Raw genomic sequence first — 25,718 nt, forward strand, 5'->3', positions numbered from 1 at the left:
AAATATTTTGTAACGTTATCCACTGTCGTTTTTGATCAGTTTCATGCACTCTTGCTGAATAAAACTCTTTACTCTCAATTGTGATCAATTTAATGCACCCTAACTGTAAAAAACAATCTTCTGATCAATAAGTTATGACAACAATTGCTTTAACTCGTCAAAATAAGTTAAGCGATTTTCAACTTTTTGAAGATTCAATTCAATTTTTAAAGTCAGCTTAATGAAATTTTAGTTGAAATGGCTTAAACATCCAAGTTAACTGTACTTAATTTAAGGCAGCAAATTCTTTCTTTTTTTTTTACAGTGATTTGATTTGATTTTACGTTATTTTGAGTCCCTTTAACACATTTTGGTCCCTTTGCATTCATTTGACTATAAGTATGCTGCATCTACATACTTAACTCTCATTAGAGTGTTAGTAGAGTATTAGTAGACTGGTCGGGTTAGAATAAGTTGACGTAGTTTACTTAGTCAGTATAGCATGTATGTTGGAGGACCATCACAATAAAGAATTAGCAGACATTAAGCAGACCATCAATACTCTAATGAGAGTTAGTTGACATGCAGTTGCAATTTGGAAGTTACTTATAGTCAAAAGAATGTTCAAAAAAAAATTTTTTTAAATCTTATACTGACCACAAACTTTTGAACTTTTGAATTATAATATGAACCAAACATGATGTCTTAGATAGGCTACACCAAAACATTTTTCTTCTCTGGGCCTCATGAGGATTTTATACCCCACGCAGCTTCAGTCATTCATTCAGTCAGTCAGTCAGTCACAGTGGGGTTATATGAACCCCTCCTCCAGAGACGTCACACAAGCGGAGGTAGATGAATGTCTCATCCAGCCAGTGAATTACTGACGGTCCTTTACCACAGTACCTGCATGAGGTGTAGACTTCTGTGTGCACCATAGAGCATCATAGACCTGCATTCACGGGTAGCGAGGATTGATGTTCTTTGCGCCTTGGAGCTTCAGTTGTTCAGTGCGCTCCGCGAGACGCGTGATTAAGGAGCTATCCACCGCAGAATCACACTTAAAGAAGACTGTTCTTCATACTCATACATATACACTGGATAGAGGCGAACTCACTACACATGGAAGATAATCCGAAGAACTCCGAGAGGAATGTTGAAGTTTGGGAACTGCTGAAATGCGTTTGGAAACCAAGAACCTCTCAGAGTCAGAGGATCTGAGGGACACGCGGACATGACTCTTGAAGGCTGTTCTGTTGCTCATTGAGAATCTGCTGAGCATGTTTAATGTCCTTCTGACGTTTTAAATGGATTGGTTTTATATGAGGGATGGAAAGAGACACAAATGCACCTTGGAACTGAAGAGGATTGAGTGCAGTTCATAGTAACATATCAAAAGTGTGGCATAGTCGCAAAACATTGTAAAAACTCTTTCTTATTATTTTTACGAAGTCATGCTGATTCGAAGCCAAGCTCTACGGTGGGCAGTTTTTTTGACACTTTGTCTTCTGTTGGCAAAGGGGTTCCCTGCAAAAAGACGCACAGCAAATCACATCAAGAGCAAGAGTGGTACATCTATAGAGGTATGGTTTCTATGACTGACACTTACAATTATTATTTTTGTTGTTGTTGTTATTAGTCAAGTTTTTAAGATTTTTTTTTTAACATTTCATTTTACAGAAATAGCAGAGTTGATCCATATATAAATTAATTGCTTTATCTCATATCACAACTTACAAATTTTATATATATTTAAATATATATATAGTCTATTATTTTCAGTTTAGATCCAGGATCAAATTTGTTTGGATGGTTTTTGATCCCATTAGCACTTATTGTACATTTAAAAAAAAAGCTATACTGAAGTTACAGAAGATCAAATTAACTTGAGTGACATTCAAATCTTTTTCAACATATGATGGTTTTAGATCTAAAACTAGATCTGCAGTCACATGGAATAATTATTACCCCTGGTTTCGGACAAGGCTTAAGTCTAGTCCCGTGTTTGAGCTGGTTTAACTGAAAGCAACTTGCACTGACATATCTTTAAATATGTCAGTGCCACTGTTTTGTCACTGTCTCAAGATGCACACCAGTAATGTTTTTAAGCAAGTTTATAAAAGCTACTTAAATGTCCTAATTGAACTAAGGCATAATCCTGGCTTAATCTAAACCCTGTTTGTGGAACCAGGCCTTAATGTTCCAGATTATATGGACATCTTGGTCAGAGATGTTCTGAAAATCAAATAAAATCACAATAACTGTCTGTGAAATCTTTTGTCACCTGATTAGGTCTTTCAACCAATAATTGTATATTACAGTAACTATACCATCCAATTAAACATGGATGTTTCTATATATTTTAACTGAAAGTATGTTCTCAAGACAAGGGTGGCTGTCATAAATGTCTGGTCATGAAACATTGTCACAAGTTGTCTGTTTAAAAGGATACATTTATGAATTGCAATATAGGCCAGAAAAGTGATTTGATATTTGCTGTGACAACTAGCCTCTGTCTCTTCCAATATGCTTCAAAACTCAATGCATTTAAAGGAGTTTTCATAGAGCATCAGGTGTCAAACAGGTATGAATCTTTTTATTACATCATATCATATCATATTTCCAGAAAGAACCAGAATAAAGTTTATTTGAGGTCAAACCACACTGAAAATACAGTTTCCATAGTTAATGTGTGATTAATGCCTGGAATGGCTGGGTGGTTAATTTTCCCCATCTGTTAAATGATAAACCACAGGTTGTTTTTGGTATTTAATTCATTAATTTCTCCTTCAGCAGCAAAGTGAGGTCACACTGAATCCTGGGTTATGCTGTGACTTTTTTTCATGGATCAGCTTTATGGAGTGTTAACGCAGAGAGGAAATGCAAACCCACCCCAGGCTGCCTTTTAATAGTCATTTCCCCTCTGAAAAGAATTTTGAACATAAGTCCACTATCCTAGATGTAAAACTAAGGCCCCTCTTGCATGTGCATGTGAATCGATCAATATAGCAGATACTCGACTCACTACGCACAACCTGAGCGGGGGGTTAAGAACACATCTTGCTCAAGGGTGCGAAGATCTGACAGAAAGCAGAACAGTATGCGGCGATACTCGGGTGATACAAGACTGTCTTTGTGCACTGTCTGAAAACATCATGTCTCCCCCACCTTTTAAGCCAACTGGGAAAGATGTTTTTATTAAAGTAGCCACCGGGGTTCAGGCAGACATGGGAGGGCCATTGTTTCCCCTGCGCAACAGGAAGTCTTTGCTTTACACAAAAATGGACACTTACTAATCAAAACAGCCAGCTGGAATCCAATACGCCAACGTCTTATAAAATTCCACAGGGCCGGGTAGGAGTTCAGCGGCCTTGGTGCTATAATTGATAAGCCCAATAATCACTGGGCTGTTCCTCTCCTCGACCCAAGCAGACACCAATTCCACAAATGGCGCCAAATTCTTGAGCCCCGCTCTGAAGTTCATGTTGCCGTTTCTTAGCATTGTGCTGGATGACTCGGGCGCAGAAACCTCTCAAATGTCCAGTGCTCTAATTGAGGTTAAGCTGAAACTGTAAACCGTAATCTGTTTGAAAGTATATAGCGAATGCCCTGGTTTAGATGCTGTGAAAGCTATATTCAGAATTTAATGAAGAAACACCAGATAATATTTCACAAAAACCACCAGAACACACACATCAGCTTGAATGTAGAAATAGATTTAATAACGTGCCTGCATGTTGCTGAGTACAACTATTTTTTCGATCTTGGCCCTACAAAACATGTTGTGCAGCACCGAGATCTGATTATAAACATCTGAAGCTCGTAAAAGAGCAGATATGTATCCAATTCACTTATTTTTATTTTATTTATAACATTAATAGAGTTGATATCAATGCGTACAGTACCGCTGGTACATTTAGTACCAGCTGGTAATTGAGTGTCAACAGGAATTCTCCACATGGAATGTGATTTCTGCAGGATAGATGACATTAATGAACAGTTTTTGACACAAGGCATCTGAGAGAAGCCAGACATGGATCTGTGTGGGATATATCCATCAGGGCATTATATCCTTGAGTTTCACTTGATGCACACAAAGGGGGTTTGTATGGAATCCTATTTCCACCATTGTAAAAAAAAAACGATCCAGGTAAATGTGAGAAATAAAGAAACAAGAAATAAAACCACAATCGTATAAGCATAAAGTTGAAATTGTAAGACATGCAGTCTAAACTGCGAGAAAGTTGCGATTACAAGTAATTAACTTACAAATGGGAGACATGAAGTCGCAATTATGAGAAAAAAGTTGCAATAAAAAAGAACAAGTTCCAATTGTGACCTATAAAGTCGCAATTATGATCAAAAAAGATGCAATATGAGATGTAAAGTTGCAATTTTGAGATATAAATTGGCAACTTAAGAAATCAAGAATTAATGAGAAATGAATTAGTGCCACAGTTACCTTTTTATTTTTTCACACTGAGGCAGAAATGAGCTTCCATAGTTTTAACTGCATGACATGTCGTCAAGGACTAAGGACTTTTGACAATGTGATTAATCCTTGACTCAAAGAAAAACGTGCTTTTACTTCTCTTTTTTTGGAAGAGCATAATCAAATCCATCCATTTTATTGAATTATGAACAAGCCGCTCAGTTTTCCGTCACTAATGCGTCCCATTTGCTCTCTTTCTAGGCGGTCAGAGGTAATGCTTTGTGAGGGTGTTGGGGAAATCAGACTCTAAATGTTTCATGTGCTTTGGGACTCTGTTGCCTCTCCAGCTTCAGTGCCCTGATGCCCTGCCCTTGTTGTAGTGGCACCTCGGCTCCAGCATATTCAGCTCAAAGCAGCCCGAGACCATGTGTGTGTGGTATTTATTTTGGCAGGGGCGTATTCGTTTATTCTTTTAGGTCTCAGCGCCCGTCCAGATGGCACGTCCCATAAAACACAATAACTGTTTGTGAGAGGAGATAACACATGGTACACTGATGCTGTCGAGGCATGCCAAGAGAATCAGATTGTAACATGGCGGTATGCTGGAAGAAAAAAATATAGAGAAAGAACAACATAAAGGCATGAGGACAAGGATGGTCTCTGCCAGGATCTGGGCAGGATTCCATCCTTACCATGTCACTCTGCTCGCGAGTGGCCTTGCTGTCTTGCCTCCTCTGTTTCTGTTGGCCCACTTTGTGAAGAATCAGGAATTCTGCCTTCAGGGACTTCTGTTCAAGTCAGTTGTTGTGAGCTGAGGAAAGTATTCTTTAAAGTTCCTTTTCTCGTATTAACCTGTAGCACTCATGTGAAATCTTAGCCATCCCTTTCGTCTCAGCTGGTGGGTAAGCAGTTTCACCCATGTGAAGAAAGAGACTAATACAAATGGCGACGCTGAGTGAGGAGCTTATCTTGGCGTGACTTTTTCTCAGAGGTTTGATTATAGAATGATTGAAGGGAAAGGTATGAAAGATCTCTGGAAGGCTCACAAAGTGAGGAAACACTTGAGATCCTTCATTGGACTCACTACAGGCAGGCAGAGAAAACTTTGTGGATGGTAACATCCCATTGGTTTTTAACTCAACTGTAAAAAATGGACAGTAGTTCCCAACTGCACTCCAACTGTGCACTTCCTAGAGGTTCATTTAGCTGACACATTTACTCTGCTAAAATCCTAGTGAGCCGTATTGCTGTCTTTTAAATGCCCTTTACGTCAGACGTGAATATTCTGCACAAACGAGATTTAAATAGAAACAATAGATTCCTGGCTATGGAATATTCATGCAGATGAACATACTAACTGTTTTTTTTTTGTCGTCCATTGATGCAAACGTGCCAACCAAAAAAAATTGAGTCAGACGCCCCTGCAGTTACATATATCAGTATATATGATATATCATTATTAATATCAGCCTGTCACATGCAAAACAATTTTAAATGGCACTTTTTCTTTTTGTAATTTTCAGTGTGAATACACTACTCGCACTTTTTATACTTAAAAATGTAATAGAAAAGAGCATAAGTACGCAAATTGGGACGCACCCCTTGTTTTGGGTTGGTGCATAGAACGTCTTTTCTTTTTCTGCTCTTTTTCCTGTTGTGGCGGTTAGCAAACAGCATTACATTGCTGCGCGCGTCCCCTTCTGGATTGGAGTGTGGATCGCCTGTGACTGACTGTATTCGTAGTCTGACTTTATGCACCGAAATGTGACGTCCGTACCGTGACGGTTCAGGACAAATACATGTACCGCTACACCCCTACTGAATACACTATGCACTATCCTCAACCGTTTAGTACATGAATTTTAGAAGGTATTGTCTTCCAACATTGGAGTCTGAAACTGAACAGTTGAGTGAGTGAAATTTCCAACATTCCACACTTCCACACATGCATCATCTGGGTATTTGAAGAGCATGTTGCCTTTTTTAATTTTCAACACACTATTCACACTATTTATACTACAAAATGGCATAGAATCATGCAAAAGTTCATGAACTGGGAGGAAGCTTAGTTCTTGAAGTGAATTTTGAAAAGAAACTCATTTGAAAAGAACATTTCCGTAGTAGGAGCCATTTGTTTGCATCCGACATCACGACTCAGGCTGTGTGTGTTTGCTGTTTCAAACAGGAAGAGTAACCACTCCCACGCACAAGACAATGACAACATTAAATGCATACAAAGCTTTCTCGACTAGATTTTAAAGTATTGTCGCACATTTTATTTTTATTATTGAAGCATTTTGACCACTTTATCAATATTCCAATTTATCTAACATAATCTGTGAAATAAATATGTGCAGAACAAATCTCAATCAAATCATAAAATACTGAATTTAGATAGAAACGTTTGTCGCTTGTATGTCAATAATTGTGTAAAAACAATTAAAAGAGCTTCCTTTCCTCCCCACCTCCTGTGATGATGAACTTCAGTAGAGCGCCAGGGTGGAGTTTATCGTCTAGGGGCAGAGGACATCTGTTTTGCGTGTGGGAGAGACACAGGCAGTGAAGTGAGACAAGGCAGGCCACGCATGATCAGTAGAGAGAGGCTTTGATCAGACAGACCCCAACTCCCCACCTCTCTCCTCTGATGCATCAGAAGGGAACATTGGGGCCATCAAACCAAGTCTGTAGATGAGGAAGAGCAGGGATAACACACTAAGAAGACTCATCTTCTGAATCTGTGAGGATTTGAGATGGAGATTTGAAAGAGAAGGCTTGCAGTATGATGTGGTCATGATGAGGACATATGTGTCTCTTGCTTTCTGAGTTATGCGTGTGTATGTTGCTGTTCTTTTTTAAGTCTGTGGTTGCTTATTGACAGGGCCTCCACAAAAAGTCTTTGAAGCGCAGCATGACCCAAAATGTAAAGTCTAAACTGAGTTTCATCTGGTGCTTATTGCATGTTGGAGAATGCATGCAGTTAAAGACAACATGAACATTGACCCCATTTACTTATAACACTTAAATGTCCCTGATCTTATCCTACACAACTCAGTTGCAGGATGTGTGGGTGGGAAAAAATAATATTAGCAATAATTTTGTATCTTACTTTTAATGATCCATGACCAATAGTTCTATATTCTGTTCAATAAATTCTGTTCACTCATCCAAACCATTTTCTTCAACATATAAATGTAATCAGTTAAGCAACATAGAAATCACAGATAATTCATTATATACACTTAGTTATTATTTGATCATTTTACATTTATTAATACAGTAAGTAGAGGGCAATTTTGAGTCCATGCTTAATTTATGAATAATAATTAGTTGATTTATGATTTCATATTCGTATTTCACTTTATGAATAATAATTAGGACATTACAGGAACTGATGCAGCTTGAAAAAACAGTGATAAATCATTATAGATATTTAGATAATTATATTAATGTAATATTTAAATACATTATAAATCAAATAAGAGTTTAAGCACTTTATGGCTATTTGAAAATAGCATATTATAGAAAATTTCATATATTTGAAAATCACCTGCCTCATTCTTGAGGCTTGAGACTTTAGGTTGATATGATTAGTAACAAGCAGCAAAGTGCATTGGAGGACTCTCATGGTTTGAGGACAACTGGGAAGACTTCTTTTGTACCGCCACAGACTTTATGTCTCCATATTAAAGTAAACCAGATGAAAGAGATATATATCCCTTAATGTGTAATCATTTACCTGCATGCACTGTCCCGACTACTGAGTCTTCGTCCAGGAATTCACAGTCCCTCTCCATCCACTGAGCGCAGCATTACCCGTAATGTCAAACAGCTGTCAAGAGAGTGAGCCATGACTGTCTCAGACTTGTGAGAAAGAATGAGCAAGCGTGCAATTCCTCTTGCTTGTTGATGTTTCTCTGCTGTCTGTTTTGTGATGTTACTAATGGTAACCCAATGGAGCATCGATTGACAGATATGCAGCATGGAAATCAAAGAACTCGAAGAGTGCTCTTGTATACGAAAACCCTAAAAGAGACTGAAGGAGTCTTCCAAAGGTCTGGGAAACAGGCTTTTCCTGGATCATTAAAGCAGAAGAAGGGTCTTAAATTATTTCCATGATTTCTACTATTCTCGTTCCAAAATCCACCTGATATGCTGTCATGTGTTAGACATTTCACTCCAGATGGGTTTATTTGAAGCTCAGACATCTTTTTCATATGGGCTATAAGGTCACAGCTGTATAGATTTGATATGGTGTTGAACTAAAACAGATCCTCTAACCATCTTTACGTGCATGACGAAATTTCTAAGAAGCATTTATCTTTGGGCCTTTCTGGGGGCTTTATATGTAAAGAAATGATGTGCCTTCATCTAAATAAAGCTTGTCCGATCACCAGATGTTATTTTAATAGGATACTATGTGTGCTCTTCCCAGGTCAGAGGTCACGGGGGCTCCAAAGATGTCAGACAATCGCTACAGGACATTCAGCGGCGGAACCAACTTAGGAGTGAGCCGCCTTCGCCTCAACGTCATAAGAGGAGATGGTCGCAGATTCGCTCAGAGGGAGTCCTTCCCAAACCTGCTCCACAGGAAGATGAACCCTTCATTTTAGACCTGAAGAACTTTCCCGACCTTGCCAACGCAGACCTGGGCTCCCAAAACCCCAACATTCAAGTAAGAACAGGCCCAATCACACCTTATTGTCATTTTGATTGCCTCAGAGTCAAGTTTCTTCCTGTGTATACATGCTTTTAAAGAAAAAATACAGTGTTTACAGACTGTTGGACCACAAGAAAATGAGGTAAATGAACTGAATCAGTCATTTCGTGTCCTGGGGGTCTTGGGTTTCTTTTGTTGTACGTCTATAATTTTGGCATTAGTTCTTTTAAAGACAGTTGTTAATATTATGGCGGTAGTTTGTTATTCCAGATATGTTTAACATCTCACCGTTCCCAAAACCTTGTCATTTCATTCCTTAGAGTGAACTAAATCATTGTATAATGAGTTGGGTAATGGATTGATTTTACTTGGCAACAGTTTGTGGTGTATGTAATTAACCTATGCACTCATTGTTTCACTGTTATTGCTGCTGTGATTGCAGTAGGGACTTCAGGTTTCTGCGCTGTTGCTGGTCATGTCACAGCTGCTCCTAAACCGGAGAGGCCTCTTAAATTACCCCAAGCGAGACCTTTATACCGGTGTAGCTCATTTCAGCTATTCCGCTCAAACTTCTGCACAGTGTACCAAAAAGAAAATCCAAAAGGTGAAAGGCCATAGTATTATTTTAACAGCCACTTTTAATGCTCCCTCCAAGAGCAGATCCCAATCTTTAAATGCTTTTACAACACCGGTAAAGAAGGGATTTTTATATTTTTAGGACTGTTATGAAGTTTATGTGTGTAAGTGGACTTGAGAGGAAACGAAGTTAGACTTCAGGGAAAAAATACACAGGAGATCCCTGGTAAGCAAATTGACTTTTATAATAGGGAAAATTCCAGAGTCTTCCAAGTGGGACGGGTCCATCTTCTCTACTTTTTTAGAAAAAGCTATTTTGTTTTTATGTGTCTTTAATATGGCGGCAGCCAATGTAAATATATGTGAACATTTTGCTTTTAATACATCAGTATGCAATGGTCTCCAAAGTACTGAACACTTTCTTACGTTTTGAGAAATGATCTCTCATGTTATCATCTTTTTTAAAACTAATTTCTCAATGACTCCCCATTCATAGTGGTAACAAATTTGATAAGAACTTGATAAAGTAATGCAGTGGAGATTCCTTTTGCTCTTCGGTCACTTTTGACCGAAAAAAATTATTAATACGTTTAGGTTTTTTTTTTTTTTTACTTCATTGGAATGATACTGAACTTGGTAAAGGTTTCGGCACTTGTTATGTGAACACAAAAAAAGTCATGAGCATGATTCGAAAAGATTAAATGGTCCTGAAAAAAATAGTCACACTTGCGGTTCTTGCGGTCAAAAATTACCGCATTGGAAATGAATGGGCGACGAATTTCATCTAGTGAAAACTTTTGGTACTGCGGCCAATCAAAATCTCACTGAAAGCTAACTTTTTTGAGATATCAACCTCAATTTTGGAACACAACTTGTTTAGTTTTAGGGCTTTAATTTTCTTGCAGTTTTAGAGTAAAACATGTCATTTTTGTTGTCATTGAACTTAAATTTCCAGTTTAATGGACCTCCAACGATCTAAACCTTGGATCTTTTTGTCCTTTTGTTGTGTTTTTTGGAAGTATGAGAGTAGAATACAGTCATGATTAGTTCAAGGAGGAGGTGGAGGCCGACTGTTGTAAACAGGGCAGTTACAGTAGCGTAATCACCCGCTCTAAACTGCTCCATGCCTTTATAAACAGCTGCTGCAGCCATCAGATTGTTACGCTGTAGGGGAAATAAACAACCAGTCCTTTGTCTTGGCCTGCTGGAACACTTGCTATCGTTTTCCTGGTCTGCCTGGCTCGGGCACTACGAGCCCAAGCATGCAGAGAACAAATATGTCACCTCAAAACATCCTTCAAAATAAACAAACAGGAAAAAAGGGAAAACTTTGAAATATTTTGAACATACTTAACAGTACTCAAGGGAGCGATAGAGTTACCTTTAGATGTCTGTGCCATTAAACCAAATATCCTATCATTCAGGTATACAATTATTAATTAAAGGATACTGGAACAAAATTAATATCTTCTCTTTGGGATGTGATGGAGTAGACTTTACAGAGTGCTCGACTCTTGCATTGTCAATACAAGATCCTGACCAAAAAAATATGAAAATAACATTACAACATTTATTTCCATCAAGAGGTGCATCAATAATTGGTCAGAATCTTGTATTGACAATGCAAGAGTCAAGCCCTCTGTAAAGTCTACTCCAGCACATCCCAAAGACTTTCAATGAATATCTGGACTAAGAGGTCCCAATTCATATGTGATAATGATTCTTCATGCTCCCTTCATCATTCTTCCACAATTTGAGCCTGATGAATCTTGACATTGTCATCCTGGAATATGGCCATGATGTGTCTTCCTACATGCTTGTTTAAGAAATTAAAAGCTACACACTCCATCGATTAGGGTTAGAAGAACTGTCGCCAAACATATAACATGCTAGAAACATAATCACTGCAATAATGATCAAATCTTAAGCATTTTCCTATTTAAATCCAAACAGCGACTTTTTTTGGCCGGGCAGTGTGTATTGTATATTGAATTGAACTAACTTGCTAACTTAAATGTTTCTCCACTATGACAATAGTTCACCTGGAGAAAAAAAAACAGGATATAAAGGAAGACTTAGAACTTATGGAAGGTTATTTGTTGATCTGACACTGGACCTGGTCGAGCTGGACCTGGTTCCAAAAATGAGCTTGACCCCCTTAAGCTGGGTTTTGTAGAGCAATTTTCTCATATCCATTTTTTTGCAGATCAACATTTAACTTTTATCTCTCCAATAGGTTACCATTGAGGTTGTGGACAACCCACAGATGGAGATTGAGATGGATCTGGCCAAGGAGAGCAGGAATGACTGGTCTTTGAGCTCAGAAGAGTGGTTGGGCCATAAAAAGCTATTCTGGCCACTGTTCTGGGAATACCATGACTCCAGTCAAGAAGGTCCCGGGCAAGGCAGTCTGGAGGAAAACGAGGGGGACCTCAGCTACGAGGGAGAAGATTCCCTTTTGAGTGGTGTGGGTACAGACTGGAACAGACGATGGAAGGGCTGGGACTCCATGGACAATTACGGTAAGCACAGGAGGTTGTTGCCAGAGAGAGTTTGGACGCACATCCCCGTTGCTGTGCAAAAATGATGAAAAATCTTAATAATTGACCCTAATAAATCTCTTTTCATGTTTTTCCAACTGTGTAATCAGAAACCATGAGTTTTTGAGTTTTTGTTTTTCTTCAGCCTTGTTATCGGAAGTATCAGCGCTTATGCTGGGGCTTCTTGGAACGTATGCCTAGCTGATTTCCTCAGTAATGCGGGCCCCAGCCTCCTCTTTAAGTCTTGACATTATGATTTATGCTTTGAGGGTTGTGCTCAAGAACTGCTACATAAACATGTCATTCCTGTCGCCACTTCTAGAGACTTTCTCTCGATGCCTATCAGCGGTAAACAGTGAAAGGCGACCCAGTGCTTTGTGTCCTAATACATTATCACAATATTAGTTGTGGTACGCATGTTATCTGGCCACTCAACTGCTTCTTTGTCGGTTAGGCAGATCATTACCTCAAAATGTTCACATACGGGGCAAACCGTAGTGCTGAAATACCATTTTAATTTTTATCCTTAAAAAGCTGAACACAACCTATCATCAAGTGCTCTGAACCTTTTTGCGGTGAAGAAAAGATTACACAATGAAAGTATTGAATAAGGGATTGCAGGAGGAAACTAAACGCTACGTCTGGTTCACGTTAGTGACAGTGGGCTTGAGCATCAGCTTTGTGTGTCGTCTTTGAAGTTGACACCAGTGCTTGGAAAATGTAGCTGTTTGAAACCTGGGTCCCGACGCATATAGGGCCTCTTCACTGGCTAAACAACCAATATTTGTGTTCAATTAGACAGCAGATTGTAAGAAGGGCCAGCATGCTTGGGCTGACAAAGAAAACGTCTGCTGTGTTTTCATCCCACGACTGGCGGGTCGCTGCGATTCACACGGTCTAGACCTTTGAGTTCGCCCAAGAATTTGTGGCAGTTCTCAGGCCTTGGAATGAAAAGTTCCTTTTTTTCACTCCAAAGTTATATTCATTGCCTGAGTATATTGTTGAAGCATTCAGTCACTGTGCTTTTATGTGTGAGACGTTTTAAAAATTGGCAAACAATATCAACTGCTGGGAAGTATAATATTATATAGTATAAAGCTTTTTTTGCACATTTTTAGTGCCTTTAGGTGGCAGCATTAATGATTGAAAAAAATATTTCCAAACAGGTAGTGCTTAGCTGCAAACTCACGAGATATACTAACATTCACAAGTTTGGGTTCAGTGAGATTTATTGTAAAGACATTTAAAATGTTACGAAAGATTTCTATTTCAAGTAAATACTGTACATCTTTTCATTGAGAATCCTGAAAAAGTACCATGGTTTCCACCAATATATTACTTTACATTAAGTAGCACAGCAGTTTTCAAAATTGATAATAATAAGATCTGAGCAGCAAATCAGCATATTGGAATGATTTATCTAGGATCTTGTGACACTGAAGACTGGAGTAATGATGCTGAAGATGATGCTTTACCATAACAGGAATAAATTACATTTGAAATACATAAAAAATAGAAGGTCACACTTTAGATTAGGGTCCATTTCTCACTATTAACTAACCATAAACTACGACTTTTGCCTTAATAAACTTCTAATTACTGCTTATTAATAGTTAGTAAGGTAGATGTTTAGTTTAGGTATAGGGTAGGATTAAGGGATGTAGAATTTGGTCATGCAGAATAAGGCATTAATATGTGCTTTATAAGTACGAATAATCAGCCAATATCCTAGTAATATGCATGCTAATAAGCAACTAGTTAATAGTGAGAATTACTGCTTTACTGTATTTTTTATCAAATAAATGCAGCCTTGGTAAGCATAAGATACTTCCAGAAACATTACAACATTTTTCACCCAACCCAAAATTCTGTATGGTTGTGTGTTGTGTACAATTATTATTATTATTATTTTTAGTGATGAAGTTAAGCAACAAGGTGTTTTATTAGTGTCTCTTTAATCTCTGGCACCAAAACCTGTGTTGGTTTTAAGTGTATATTAAAGATATTATCACTATTAAAGACAGGGAAAACAAATCTGGTTTCACAGACAGGGCTTAGATTAAGCCAGGATTAGGCCTTAGTTCAATTAGGACATTTAAGTATATTTTATAAACATGTATCTTTTATATATATAAAAAAAAAAATTACTGGTGTGCATCTTGAGACAAAACAATGGCACTGACATATTTTAAGAGATGTCACTGCAAGTTGCTTTCAGTTAAAACAGCTCAAACATGCATTTTAGTCTGGGACTATCTTAAGCCTTGTCTGTGAAACCGGGGGATAAGATCTTATTTGGATTATTAAACTATAACTTGCTGCAGTGTCCGACTCCTCCACAATCTACATATATCCTTTTACCATCTTTATTTCACTAGGGCATTTTTCAACTCCATCTGTCATTGACTTTCAGGGTGATCCTCCACTAAGGTTGTGTTGCACCATGTTCTGTCAGCATCATTAGAGGGAAAGTGCATTGGTGGTGTGTGGTCAAATCCAACACCCAGCCAAAAAAGAAGCAATTGCGGCATGCTTGCTGCGGTCATGTCAGCAGTAGAGCCTCTGAGGATGTGGGTACGAAACCGAAACGGCATCTCTCTGTTGCCCCAGTGGATCTAAAATAGACCTAATGAGTGTACTTGGAGTGGGAGTGTGTTGTGTACAAACAAGCTTGAATGGGAAACCGAGAAGGGCAAATGAGCCTCATTATTAATGATGTGGTCTACGCTAGAGGCGTACAGTAATGAAGCGCTTTTCTGCAATCATGGTGAGCCACAGAATTACAGGCAGGCCATGTTCGGCAACAGCTCGGTCGAATGTTATAGCTGTAGGTCGTTTTTTCCTCTCCACTGCCCTTATGAAAATTATTTACCACAGTTTTACTATAGTAACTTATAGTGCCTTTGGTATTTTATTTGAAACAAAGTTCTCTGATTGCAAATGTATGTCTATTCAATGTGTGCAGTCTCAAACTCTTGTGTTGCTAGAATTGGCCAGCTGTCATTGGAAATGAATGATGTCTGGTCACTTTGTCATTGCAAACCAGTGTCATTGTGTGAAACAACACAATAACAAAACATATATGATAGGCTGCTAGGTTTCAGACCAATCGGATTTTACACCGGATGGGGCTACGGATGTCAACTCTGCTTAAATAGAAATTAAAATGTCCTGGTACTCTTGTTGCAGTCACAGCTTATTAGAACAGAAACTCAAATTTACATAGAAAAGTTTGCTTTTAACAATTGTTGTTTTATTATGCCTGGCTTGGACACAGTGTTAGGCAAATGAGGCAATCTACTTTTTTATACACTTTACCTTTTAAAAGTTCGGAATGGTAAGATTTTTAAAAATGTATTTGACAGAAGTCTTGTATGCTCACCAAGGCTGCATTTATTTGAGCAAAAATACAGTAAAAACACTAATTGTCATGAGTGGCTGTCGTAAATAGTACACAGAGACGAATGGCTCAAAAGGAAACAGTCTTTAATATCATAATCCATAGGAGAACACAGGAGAAGCTCAAGGGAAAACACAAGCACGTTACATAGAAGAGACAGGACAATGAATGCAAACAGAGAGTATGTATACTTGAACTAATGAGATAGATGAACACCAGGTGAACTTAATGACTAATCAAACACAATGGGGAACTAGGTCAAACTAGCAGACAACGAAGGCAAAGTAAATACACAAAGAAATATGGAAAAACAGAACATAACTCTGACACTAATATAGTGAAATATTTTTATAATTTAAATGAATGGTTTTCTATTTTAATATATGTTAAAATGTAATTTATTCCTGTGATGGCAAAGCTGAATTTTCAGCATCATTACTCCAGTCTTCAGTGTCACATGACATGGTCCTTCAGAAATCATTCTAATATGATGATTTGGAACTCAAAAATATTTCTTATTATTACTAATGTGCTGCTTAATATTTTTGTTGCTCTCACCCCATTGAAAAGTTTATATTTCTTATATTATTCATAAATCGAATAAAATGTAATAAAGTTTATGCTTAAACCGAGAAAAAAAATGTATCTTATTAAATGTATCTTACTCAGTTTTTTCTAAAACAGCAAATGATCTTCATTTGAATTAAATTTAGTATGTTTGGATTTCTTTATGGGAAAACACCCAGTTAAATTAAATTATTCAACAATTATGTTTTTTGTGTTTTTTTTCAACAGTGAAGCTTTTTATTATATATTTTTTTATTTATTATGATTCTCTGAGAGTTTTTCGAACGATTTGCAGTAAAGTCCATCTGTCATCAGTATTTTGTTTTTTTGCCGTGACAGTACAAGTGGACATCTTCATCATCAGAATGTGGGCCTTCAATTAGCAACAACACCTGGTAACCAGCAACAACGCAGCCAAAATGCATTAGCGAGGAAACAGTGCACTTATTTCTCTTTCAATCTTCTCTCTCTCTCCATCACTACCGCCATGAGTGCTCTGAAACTTTAATCTCTTTAGCATGGTGGTGGAAAGAGAGCATTGTTGGAAAGCGTCTAAGCTCTTAGGCCTTGCCTTCCTGCTGAAGAGTTTGTATTGGCTCAGTTCTCACAGCTGTAAGCGGCTGACTTTGCCTCTGACATATTTATTACCCAAAAAAAAAAAAGCGTGCCTGGCCTGCCAGGAGGGCCACATTTTGTTCATTAGAGAGATTATATTTTACAGAGAAATACGCAATATTAATTTAGTTGCGCATCATTAGCTTCCTTATGCAAACAACAGAGTGATGCACCATCTTGGCTGTTTTTGGATTTTGTTTCTTTGTCAATGTGTGTATGTCGGACATTTCAAACGCTTAAAGGTGTAACCTCAGTACAAGGACTGAGCTAAATTATTTTTAAGATTTCACTTCCACAAGTAAAAAAAAAGAAAAAAAAGAAAAAAGAAAATCCTTTACTGTTACTCCAACTCATTTGTGGTCTGACCTGCATTGCATAACATTCCCACATGCTGCGTGAGGAATTCCTTAGCCTCAGTTTATTGAAACGGTCATCAATTATTTTTTCATCTACAGAATATGAGGAGGAAGAATGGAGCGACTGGTCACCATGCAGTGTCACCTGTGGACACGGGAATCAGAAGAGGATTCGTTCATGTGGCTACGCCTGCACTGCCACAGAGTCACGGACATGTGACTTAGAGCGTTGTCCTGGTGAGACTGTCAATATTGTCACTTATACTTAGGCCTTTTCAACCCCACAATGTACAATGCATTTAGCAGTTAGCACACCGTTTATCGATACTCTTCCCTAAAACGTCTTGATCTTAATTCCATCCGGCTCCTAATTATGCTGATAGTGATGGAAATCTCCACTAATGCCTCTCATTCATCTCTGTCAGGCGTGCAGAAGTCGAACAAACACCAGGGGCACCAGACTCGTGTTAGAAAAGGAGCAGTCTGGCCTTCTGTGTGTGTACTGTATACACTATGAAACTGTTCTTTGAGAGCAGCAGGCATTTACTTGGCTTCAGAATGACAGCTCAATGAGGGCTTTCATTTTAAAAGCCCCTGATACAGGGCGGTCCACAAACCTGAAGTGCACAAATGCGCATACACAAAATGAGTTCGCTTACACACACTAAGTGAGGCTCTACAGTGCTGAATAAACACCGTAGAACTTTATTTTAACATTTTGAGCTGCTGAAAAATAACAGCTAGATAATAAGAGAAAGTTTCCTGAAAAAAAGTCTTCAAAAATAAATTGATTGATGAAAAAAACATCTACTATGCTATAATGAAATATTTGTAATGTATGGGTTGCTTGTGAAATTTTTTGCTGGAATACACCGGCAGTCAAAGGATAAAGATGCTTTTTTGCAGTCAATCAGTGTAGTTTCGACATCTACTAGCAGGGGATAACCTTAGCACCATAGACTGTATAAAACAATGGACGTAGTGTCCTTGACGTCACCCGTAGGTTTCTGAAGAGCATTTTTGAAGCCCAAAGTAGGCGGAGCCGGCCGTCGCCATCTTGGCAGCGCGTCACCGTGCGTCACTCCTGGATAACCGAAAATGGGCAAAGAGGCGGGATTAGCTGAGATGACGTGACGGCTAACAGACAGCAGACAAACGGCTAGTAGTGACAGCAGTGACAATCCACCTGTCACTCAAGTGGCCACGCCCTTAATTATGCACAACTTTAAGGCTTAAAGGGTTAGTTCACCCAAAAATGAAAATTCTGTCAGTAATTACTCACCCTCATGTTGTTCCAACCCCGTAAGACCTTCGTTCATCTTCGGAACACAAATTAAGATATTTTTGATTAAATCTGAGAGCTGGATGACTCCTCCATAGGCTTCTAAGACATTATAACTTGCTGGCCAAGAAAATGTATTAAAGACATCGTTAATATAGTCCAAGTGACTACAGTGGCTCAATCTTAAGTTTATAAAGCGACGAGAATACTTTTTGTGCGCAAAAAAACAAACAAAAATAACGACTTTATTCCACTTTTCATTTCCTTCTCTCTGGGCCTCGAGTTATTTCACGTAGTGTTTTAGCGCAGCGCGTCTGTGTTGTACTTCACACGTAGGCTCACTATTGGCCGACGCTGGTCATGTGTGTGATGCATATGACGCGTTAATACATTTTCTTGGCCAGCAAGTTATAATGCCTTAGAAGCCTATGAGGAGTCATCCAGCTCTCAGATTTAATCAAAAATATCTTAATTTGTGTTCCGAAGATGAACGAAGGTCATACGGGGTTGGAACAACATGAGGGCGAGTGATTACTGACAGAATTTTCATTTTTGGGGAACTAACCCTTTAAGGTCATTTAAAATGGATGAGTTATAAAAAAATCACCCCCGATGTTATGTTAATTTGATTCAAATTCCAACTTTTGAAACTTAAAAATTTTACTTAACCAGTTCTTCAAATCTGAATTTTCAAGTTACCACCAGTTTTAAGTGTAAATCAGTTGTTGTTTTTTCAACACGATTGTTGAGCTCATATTGTGTGTTTTGTTTCAAATTTCATGTTGATTTTAAATATCTTCTATCTCTCTTACATCTATAGATGACATAGCTCCTGTGACAGAACTGACTCCTCACGAAGTGGCAAACAGCACAGAGCTTTTTGACACAGGTTGGTAATTTTTGTTTGTGTACAATATGGTGTGGGCATTCAACAATTCAGAATTCTGGTAGTAGCGTAGTACGTTTTGTGCCATGGTACAGAATGATTACCATATTTATTCAATGTGGTATTTACATGGTACATGCCCACATTTCCATTACAGTATTAATTTTTTATTAAAGCTACACTGTGTGATATTTTCCCCCATCTAGTGGTGAAATTGTATATGACTACCCAGTGAATATTAGTTTCTGTTCCTTTCAATTTCGAGGGCGTTTTAACTCCTACGTTGGCCGTATTATTCCAAGATTAACATGGCTTCCAGTTCGACTTCGTCCAATTGCGCCTTTAAAACTATCACCTGTGATCCGTCGCAGCACAGATTTATGTTACAAGGTAAACAATACTTTTTCACCATTGACGTGAGGAAAAGTAACGCAAGTTATACTAGAGGTCATTCTGGCGTTATGCACAACCATGCTATGGTTAGACAAGCAACTATAAAACTTCGAATTTACACAAATAGGCTGAATTACCTGTCGAGAAGAAAGCAGGCAACTTCGGCGTCAGTTTTAAAATCTTTGCTCCTCATGAGCTCTTTCCATCTGGGAAAAGTTACTCCAGTATTGACTTTGGTCTTGCTGATTTGCCTGTCGCGTTGACGTTTTAATTCTCTCTTTCGCTTCCTTGGCGACTCTGCTACATGTCCTCGAAAATAGGCGTGATCCTCCATCAGCAATCTTTCAAATGCCGGCAGTCGCGAGTAATCTCCCACTCGCATTCGTCTCTGTCACTGAGTGTAAAGCGCGAAAGGCAAAGCTTGAATTTACAGGTATGTCCCTCCTTGGCTAATGTAGTTTCAAGATGGAGGGGCAACATGGCGACGGGCATTCGAACCCCTCACCCGTATGTACTTTCAATGGCAGATTATAAACTTACGAGAATACTTTATTACTTGAAAGAAGTAAATATACATTAATGAGCACATATATTTTTGAAAGAACTAAGTGTTTTTGCTAAGAATCAACTAAAAAAATTACACAGTGAAGCTTTAAAAAAAAAAAAAAAAACTATTTACACAACTTATTTTTGAGATATAGGCAACATTATACTGCACTTGAATCTCTTAATGGAAGTTTCAGCAAACTGCCTTTCAAGCTTCTAGTGTGCTCTTTTATTAGTTTTATCAACGATTATTGATTTGTCTTAGCTTTAATTTAACTTAATGTCTTGTTCAAAACCCATTTAATCAGCATCATTGTAGAAAAAGCTCCTTTGAGACTTCATCGGGAGGAACTCTGTGGGAGCCCTGTTAGACTGTAAAAGATCTGATGTTCACATTTTTCACAAATGCTCCACAGAGAGTGTTACTGAGACCACAAAGTAAAGAGTCCTCTTCCAAAACCCCCACTATTTGCTTTGGAGTCTTTTGTTGGTCTCTCATTTTTTGGCATTGAACATTGATCGTAATAGCTCTTTTCATTTAACCGTAATAATAATGAAAGTCGTTTAAAAACATAACAGAATAAAGTGTTTTTTTAATCTCGTCACAATGGAACATAAATGTTAATAACAACTTTGTTTCAGCATGACCACTGCCTGCAGCACAAATTTTATGTACAGTATCTTACATTTTGGCAGCAAACAGAGACAACCCCCATTACGTGTTAGGCCATGAATCTCAATATGGCCATAATTTGTTTGGCATAGTATATGAGAGTTGGGTATATAAGACTTAATATCTTAAATAAATGTTTGTAGTTTTAAGGAAGTTGAGATATTTTTACAAATTTATTTAATATATTAGTATTAAATAAACTGTTTACTAATATATACAAATAAATTTAATTTAATCAAATATATTAAAAACAATTATTACATTATATATATGTGTGTGTGTGTGTGTGTGTGTGTGTGTGTGTGTGTGTGTGTGTGTATCTTAACATATTTAAAATAACAGATTTACTTCTACTGTTTACTTCTACTGTTTTTTTTAGTGAACTCTACAAAAAATCAGGAAATGTATTATGTTTTAAGGATTTTTAAATATTTATACTATTGGGGAAAAGAAAACGATGTCTGCCACCCTTATTAAATTCATCTAATTACCCCATAGATGTTGACAGCTGTGAGAAGTGGCTTAATTGCAAGAACGACTTCCTCCAGAAATACCTACACCAGGTCCTGACCGAATTGCCCAACTGCCCTTGCATCTACCCATCCGAGGTGGTCTACAGTGCTGTCAACATTTTCGATAGGAAGTTGCAAAAGACCTATCGCTGGCGAGATGCCAGCGGTCCCAAAGAGAGACTGGACATCTACAAGCCCTCTGCGAGGTTCTGCGTTCGCTCGATGCTCTCTTTCGACAGCACCACGTTGGCTGCACAGCACTGCTGCTACGACGATCACATGAAGCTCATCACTCGAGGCAAAGGGGCCGGAGCACCCAACCTCATCAGCACAGAGTTCTCCCCGGAACTTCATTACAAAGTGGACGTGCTCCCGTGGATCCTGTGTAAAGGAGACTGGAGCCGCTTTCATTCGGTTCGGCCTCCCAATAACGGTCTACAGTGTGCCGAGAACCCGCAGGAAGACGTCTACATGAATGAACTGGAAGAGGCCAGGGAGTACTGATCCAGGGAATACTGGATTTCAAATCGAATCAACCAGCGTTCACTTGATTCCATGGTTCAGTATTGACGCTCCACCAGTCTTGAAGGCAATAAAAGCCTCCTACCTCTCATTAGTCAAACTATTAACTGATACTGAAAACTGAAATGGAACTGTAGAGAGAGATTCGTCTGGAGACTAAAGCTTAGATACTGTCACAAACTGTTGTGTACAGCTCCACTGCAACAACACTGGTTGAACATGTTGGTCCAAAGCCCAGATTGGAAGACCATGATGCAGTTTTCTGTGTTCTTTCTTCTTTGACGTTACATACGTGCTCCAAACAAAGTTCAGCGACAGTTCTTCAATGGCATTCTCTGGAACAAGTTCACTGTATTTTCATTGGGTGCATGTTTGTTTTCCTTCAGTGTCCTCAAAGACTCTGATCCACCATTTTAGGAATTCCAGTAAAGCTGCTAGAATTTCGAGATATTCAAAAATGCAACAGAATGCCGATTTTGTTGTCTTTAGGCCTGAAGCTCACTCCTGGCCTCGCTTCAACCCGTGCGAGATCAGTCCAAACAAATCAAACACAAGCCACACCGTTCGCAAACCAATTCAACTCTTTAGAGCTTGTATATTGTTACTCCAAATATGCACAGACCTTGTGTCATTGGACAGATATTTATGCAGGATCATTTGACCCATCTTTTAGCACATAACTGTCGTGGAACGGAATTGGGGATTCTGAGAAACGTTAGGAAACCATTTTTTGAACTTGCCTTTGAGAAGACGTCCCTCAGCAATGGGAGGCTTGTTTTTTAAAATCTGAAGTATAATTGGATCCCATTCTGTTTTCTTTTTTGCCTTTCAACACAACTCAGCTTTGTACTGAATGCAATATGAGACAGCCGCCTGACACCAGTGTAGGGGGCTGTCAGAGCTCAGTTGATGGATTGAAGTCTTCCTCTAAAGGTGAGGTGAAGGTGACACTTGTTGTAAACGAACATCTCTTTAAATACAATGGCTCTTTCAGTGTCTCTGTTCATCCTTGAGTCCCAATTAAAGCCTGGAGGCTTACAAGGGATGTAGTTTGAAGGACCTAAGCCGCCCTTTTCAGCACAAGTGTTATCATGATCTCTTTGTGAGATCTTGACATGGAATGCTGGTGATTTGATTCCTAAATTCCCACTGACAGATGACTGTTCCATGAAGCAATGAACACACCCACCTTGTGATTTTAAGCATAGTTCTATCAAATCTGCTTTATACTTTTTTACTAGAAAAATGAATAAGAATACAGTATTTGCATGGATTACTGTTGCAGACGCTCAGAGTGATGTTGAACCTGTTACTAAAAGGTGCATAGTTCAAATCCCAGGATAGAGACTGCAAGGTAAAGACTTTTTCAATGCTGTTGTCATTCTAAGCAAGGGACTTTGATTCAAAACCATTATGTAATTGCCGTTTTCGTTGTGAATTGGATCAATTATCTCCAATGCACTCATCCAGAAGCTTGCATATGGTTCATATTTGGTTCATCTCAAGATCTACATTCCTGTAAAGTTTAGTTATAACTCTAAACTTCTAAACTGAAAAAGATTATCTTCTGAAAAAGATAATCATGGTATTTGCATTCGCTTGAAAAATACAGATAGGTTGCAGCTAAAACTAAACTCTGCAGAAAAAGATATACAAGTGTAGGACTAAGCCAAGCACATTAGCATCGCTTATGATCCCTGTCAGACCTGAGCAAAACCATAAAGATATTTTCATTGAGATAACAGTAAATGGCAGCCATGAAAACATCATTCAGTCCAGCTAACGTTGGAAGCATTCAAATACTTTGTGATGGTATATGTACTTTAAATATTACAGACATGGGTTTTATGGTATTTGTGGTATTTGGTATAATTACATTTGAGCAAAAGTCAAAAAACGTAGCTATGCATATAATTCACTGTAGTTTCCAGCTGAAATGAACACTAGAGGCTGTAAAACACCAACAACCTTCATTCCTTTTAACTCAAATTATGATTACGGGGGCAGATTGTTGATTAATAATGACAGCTGTGCTGTGATTCATAAAACATACAGCATAATAAAACATTGCCATATTCACTTTCATGAAAGTGTAATGAAATGTGCAAGAAGCAACGCAATATCATTTTGCAGAAATGTTGCTACAGGTACGTATTTCCAATGAGCCTGGGATAGTTCTGACAAGTAATTCAAGTAAATCACAACTTATACCTGCCCGAGTATTGACTTTGGCTTTGTGTCACAATATTTTCAGTAAATAAACTGATGAATGAGGGTATTTCGATTGGAAAGGGAAACTTTGTACCTTTTTCTAATTTGCAATACTGCCTGAAGTTTACGTACAATACACTATTTTCTAGGTACATTTGATAGTAAGAGTTCACCTTTCAGAGCTTCAAAAGGAAAGGCACTTTATTTAAATACCGATAATGGAATATATGTACTATATGTGTATATAATCGTATATTGAATTAAACTTGTATAATTTACTGATTTAAAAAAATATATGATATTGTAAAAGTTTTTAAGAATATTGTATTTAATGTAAAATTTTGGCATGTCATTTTTAACTTCAGATTTATCATTGTACAGTATTTATTGCTTTTGATTTTGTAACACATTGCTATGAAGTGGATAATCAAATAATTCTATGCACAATATAAATCTGAGTTATTTTGGATTTCTGGTCTGTGAAAAGGAAAGTGCCATACCACACACCGTTCTACTTCAATAATGTTTCTAAAGTCATCTTTCGTTGTATTAAACACTCTTTGACCAGATATAATAAATGTAACTTTGATAATATCATGTGTGTTTTAATTACAGTCCTGTAAATAATTATGTGGAGTTTAGTTGAAGAGATTTCATTTGTTGAAATTGAGAAAAAATGTTTTGAGTAAAATGTTTTTTAAAAGTGTTTTAAGGCTGCATTTATTTGAAAAAAAAAAAAAAAAAACTGTAATATTGTGAAATATTATTACAATTTAAAATAACTGTTTTTATTTGAAAATATTTGAAAATGTAATTTATTTCTGTGATGGCAAAGCTGAATTTTCAACATCATTACTACAGTCTTCAGTGTCACAAATATGCTGATTTGCTGCTCAAGAAACATTATTCTTATAAGTTGAAAACAGTTGTGTACAGTTGTGTGTGTTTTTCAGAGTTCTTTGATGAATAGAAAGTTAAAAAAGTTAAATAAAGTCTTTTGTAACATTATAAATTGGCTGTCTCTTTTGATCAATTTAATGCATCCTTGCTGGATAAAAGTATTAATTTCTTTCCACAAAAAAAGAGAAAAATTATTACTGATCCCAAACTTCTGAACGGTGTATAATGTTACAAAAGCTTTATATTTCAGATGAATGCTGTTCTTTTGAATTTTCTTTTCATCAAAGAAAAAATTGCACACAACTATTTTCAATATTGATAATAATAATAATAAACGTTTCCTGAGCATCAAATCAGCATATTAGAATGATCATGTGATGATGCTGAAAATTCAGCTTTGCCATCACAGGAATATATTACATCTTATAATATATAGAAAACTGTTATTTTAAATTGTAATAATACTTTACAATATTACTGTTTTAATTAATCAAATAAATGCAGCCTTGGTGAGCATAGAGACTTCTTTTAAAAACATTAAAAAGTCTTACCGATGCCAATTTTGAACAGCAGTGTATCATTTTTTAAAACTGTTTTAAAGTTTTAATACAGAACATAATGTTAATGGGAACTCATTTGTGGTCCACCCACAGCCTTCTTACAGCCACAAG

General features: G+C 37.6%; 1 protein-coding gene across 1 annotated transcript; it reads left to right on the forward strand.

Annotated features, from left to right (window-relative positions):
* The first annotated feature begins 829 nt into the window (after positions 1-829).
* Positions 830-24,868, forward strand: ism2a (isthmin 2a). The gene is made up of 6 exons (XM_079852854.1): positions 830-1,562; positions 8,844-9,083; positions 11,881-12,166; positions 17,222-17,359; positions 19,225-19,293; positions 21,401-24,868. The coding sequence occupies exons 1-6, from the start codon at positions 1,434-1,436 to the stop codon at positions 21,916-21,918; spliced, it is 1,380 nt and encodes a 459-aa protein (XP_079708980.1). The 5' UTR covers positions 830-1,433; the 3' UTR covers positions 21,919-24,868.
* The last annotated feature ends 850 nt before the right edge of the window (positions 24,869-25,718 follow it).

The sequence above is a fragment of the Squalius cephalus genome (genome assembly GCF_949319135.1).
Source record: "Squalius cephalus genome assembly, chromosome: 20".
Lineage (NCBI taxonomy): Eukaryota > Metazoa > Chordata > Actinopteri > Cypriniformes > Leuciscidae > Squalius > Squalius cephalus.

Coding starts and splice junctions, on each gene's coding strand:
- ism2a (XM_079852854.1), top strand. CDS start 1,434: ATGCTGATTCGAAGCCAAGCTCTACGGTGGGCAGTTTTTTTGACACTT. Junction 12,167..17,221: donor GGACTCCATGGACAATTACG/GTAAGCACAGGA, acceptor TTTCATCTACAG/AATATGAGGAGGAAGAATGG. Junction 19,294..21,400: donor CACAGAGCTTTTTGACACAG/GTTGGTAATTTT, acceptor ATTACCCCATAG/ATGTTGACAGCTGTGAGAAG.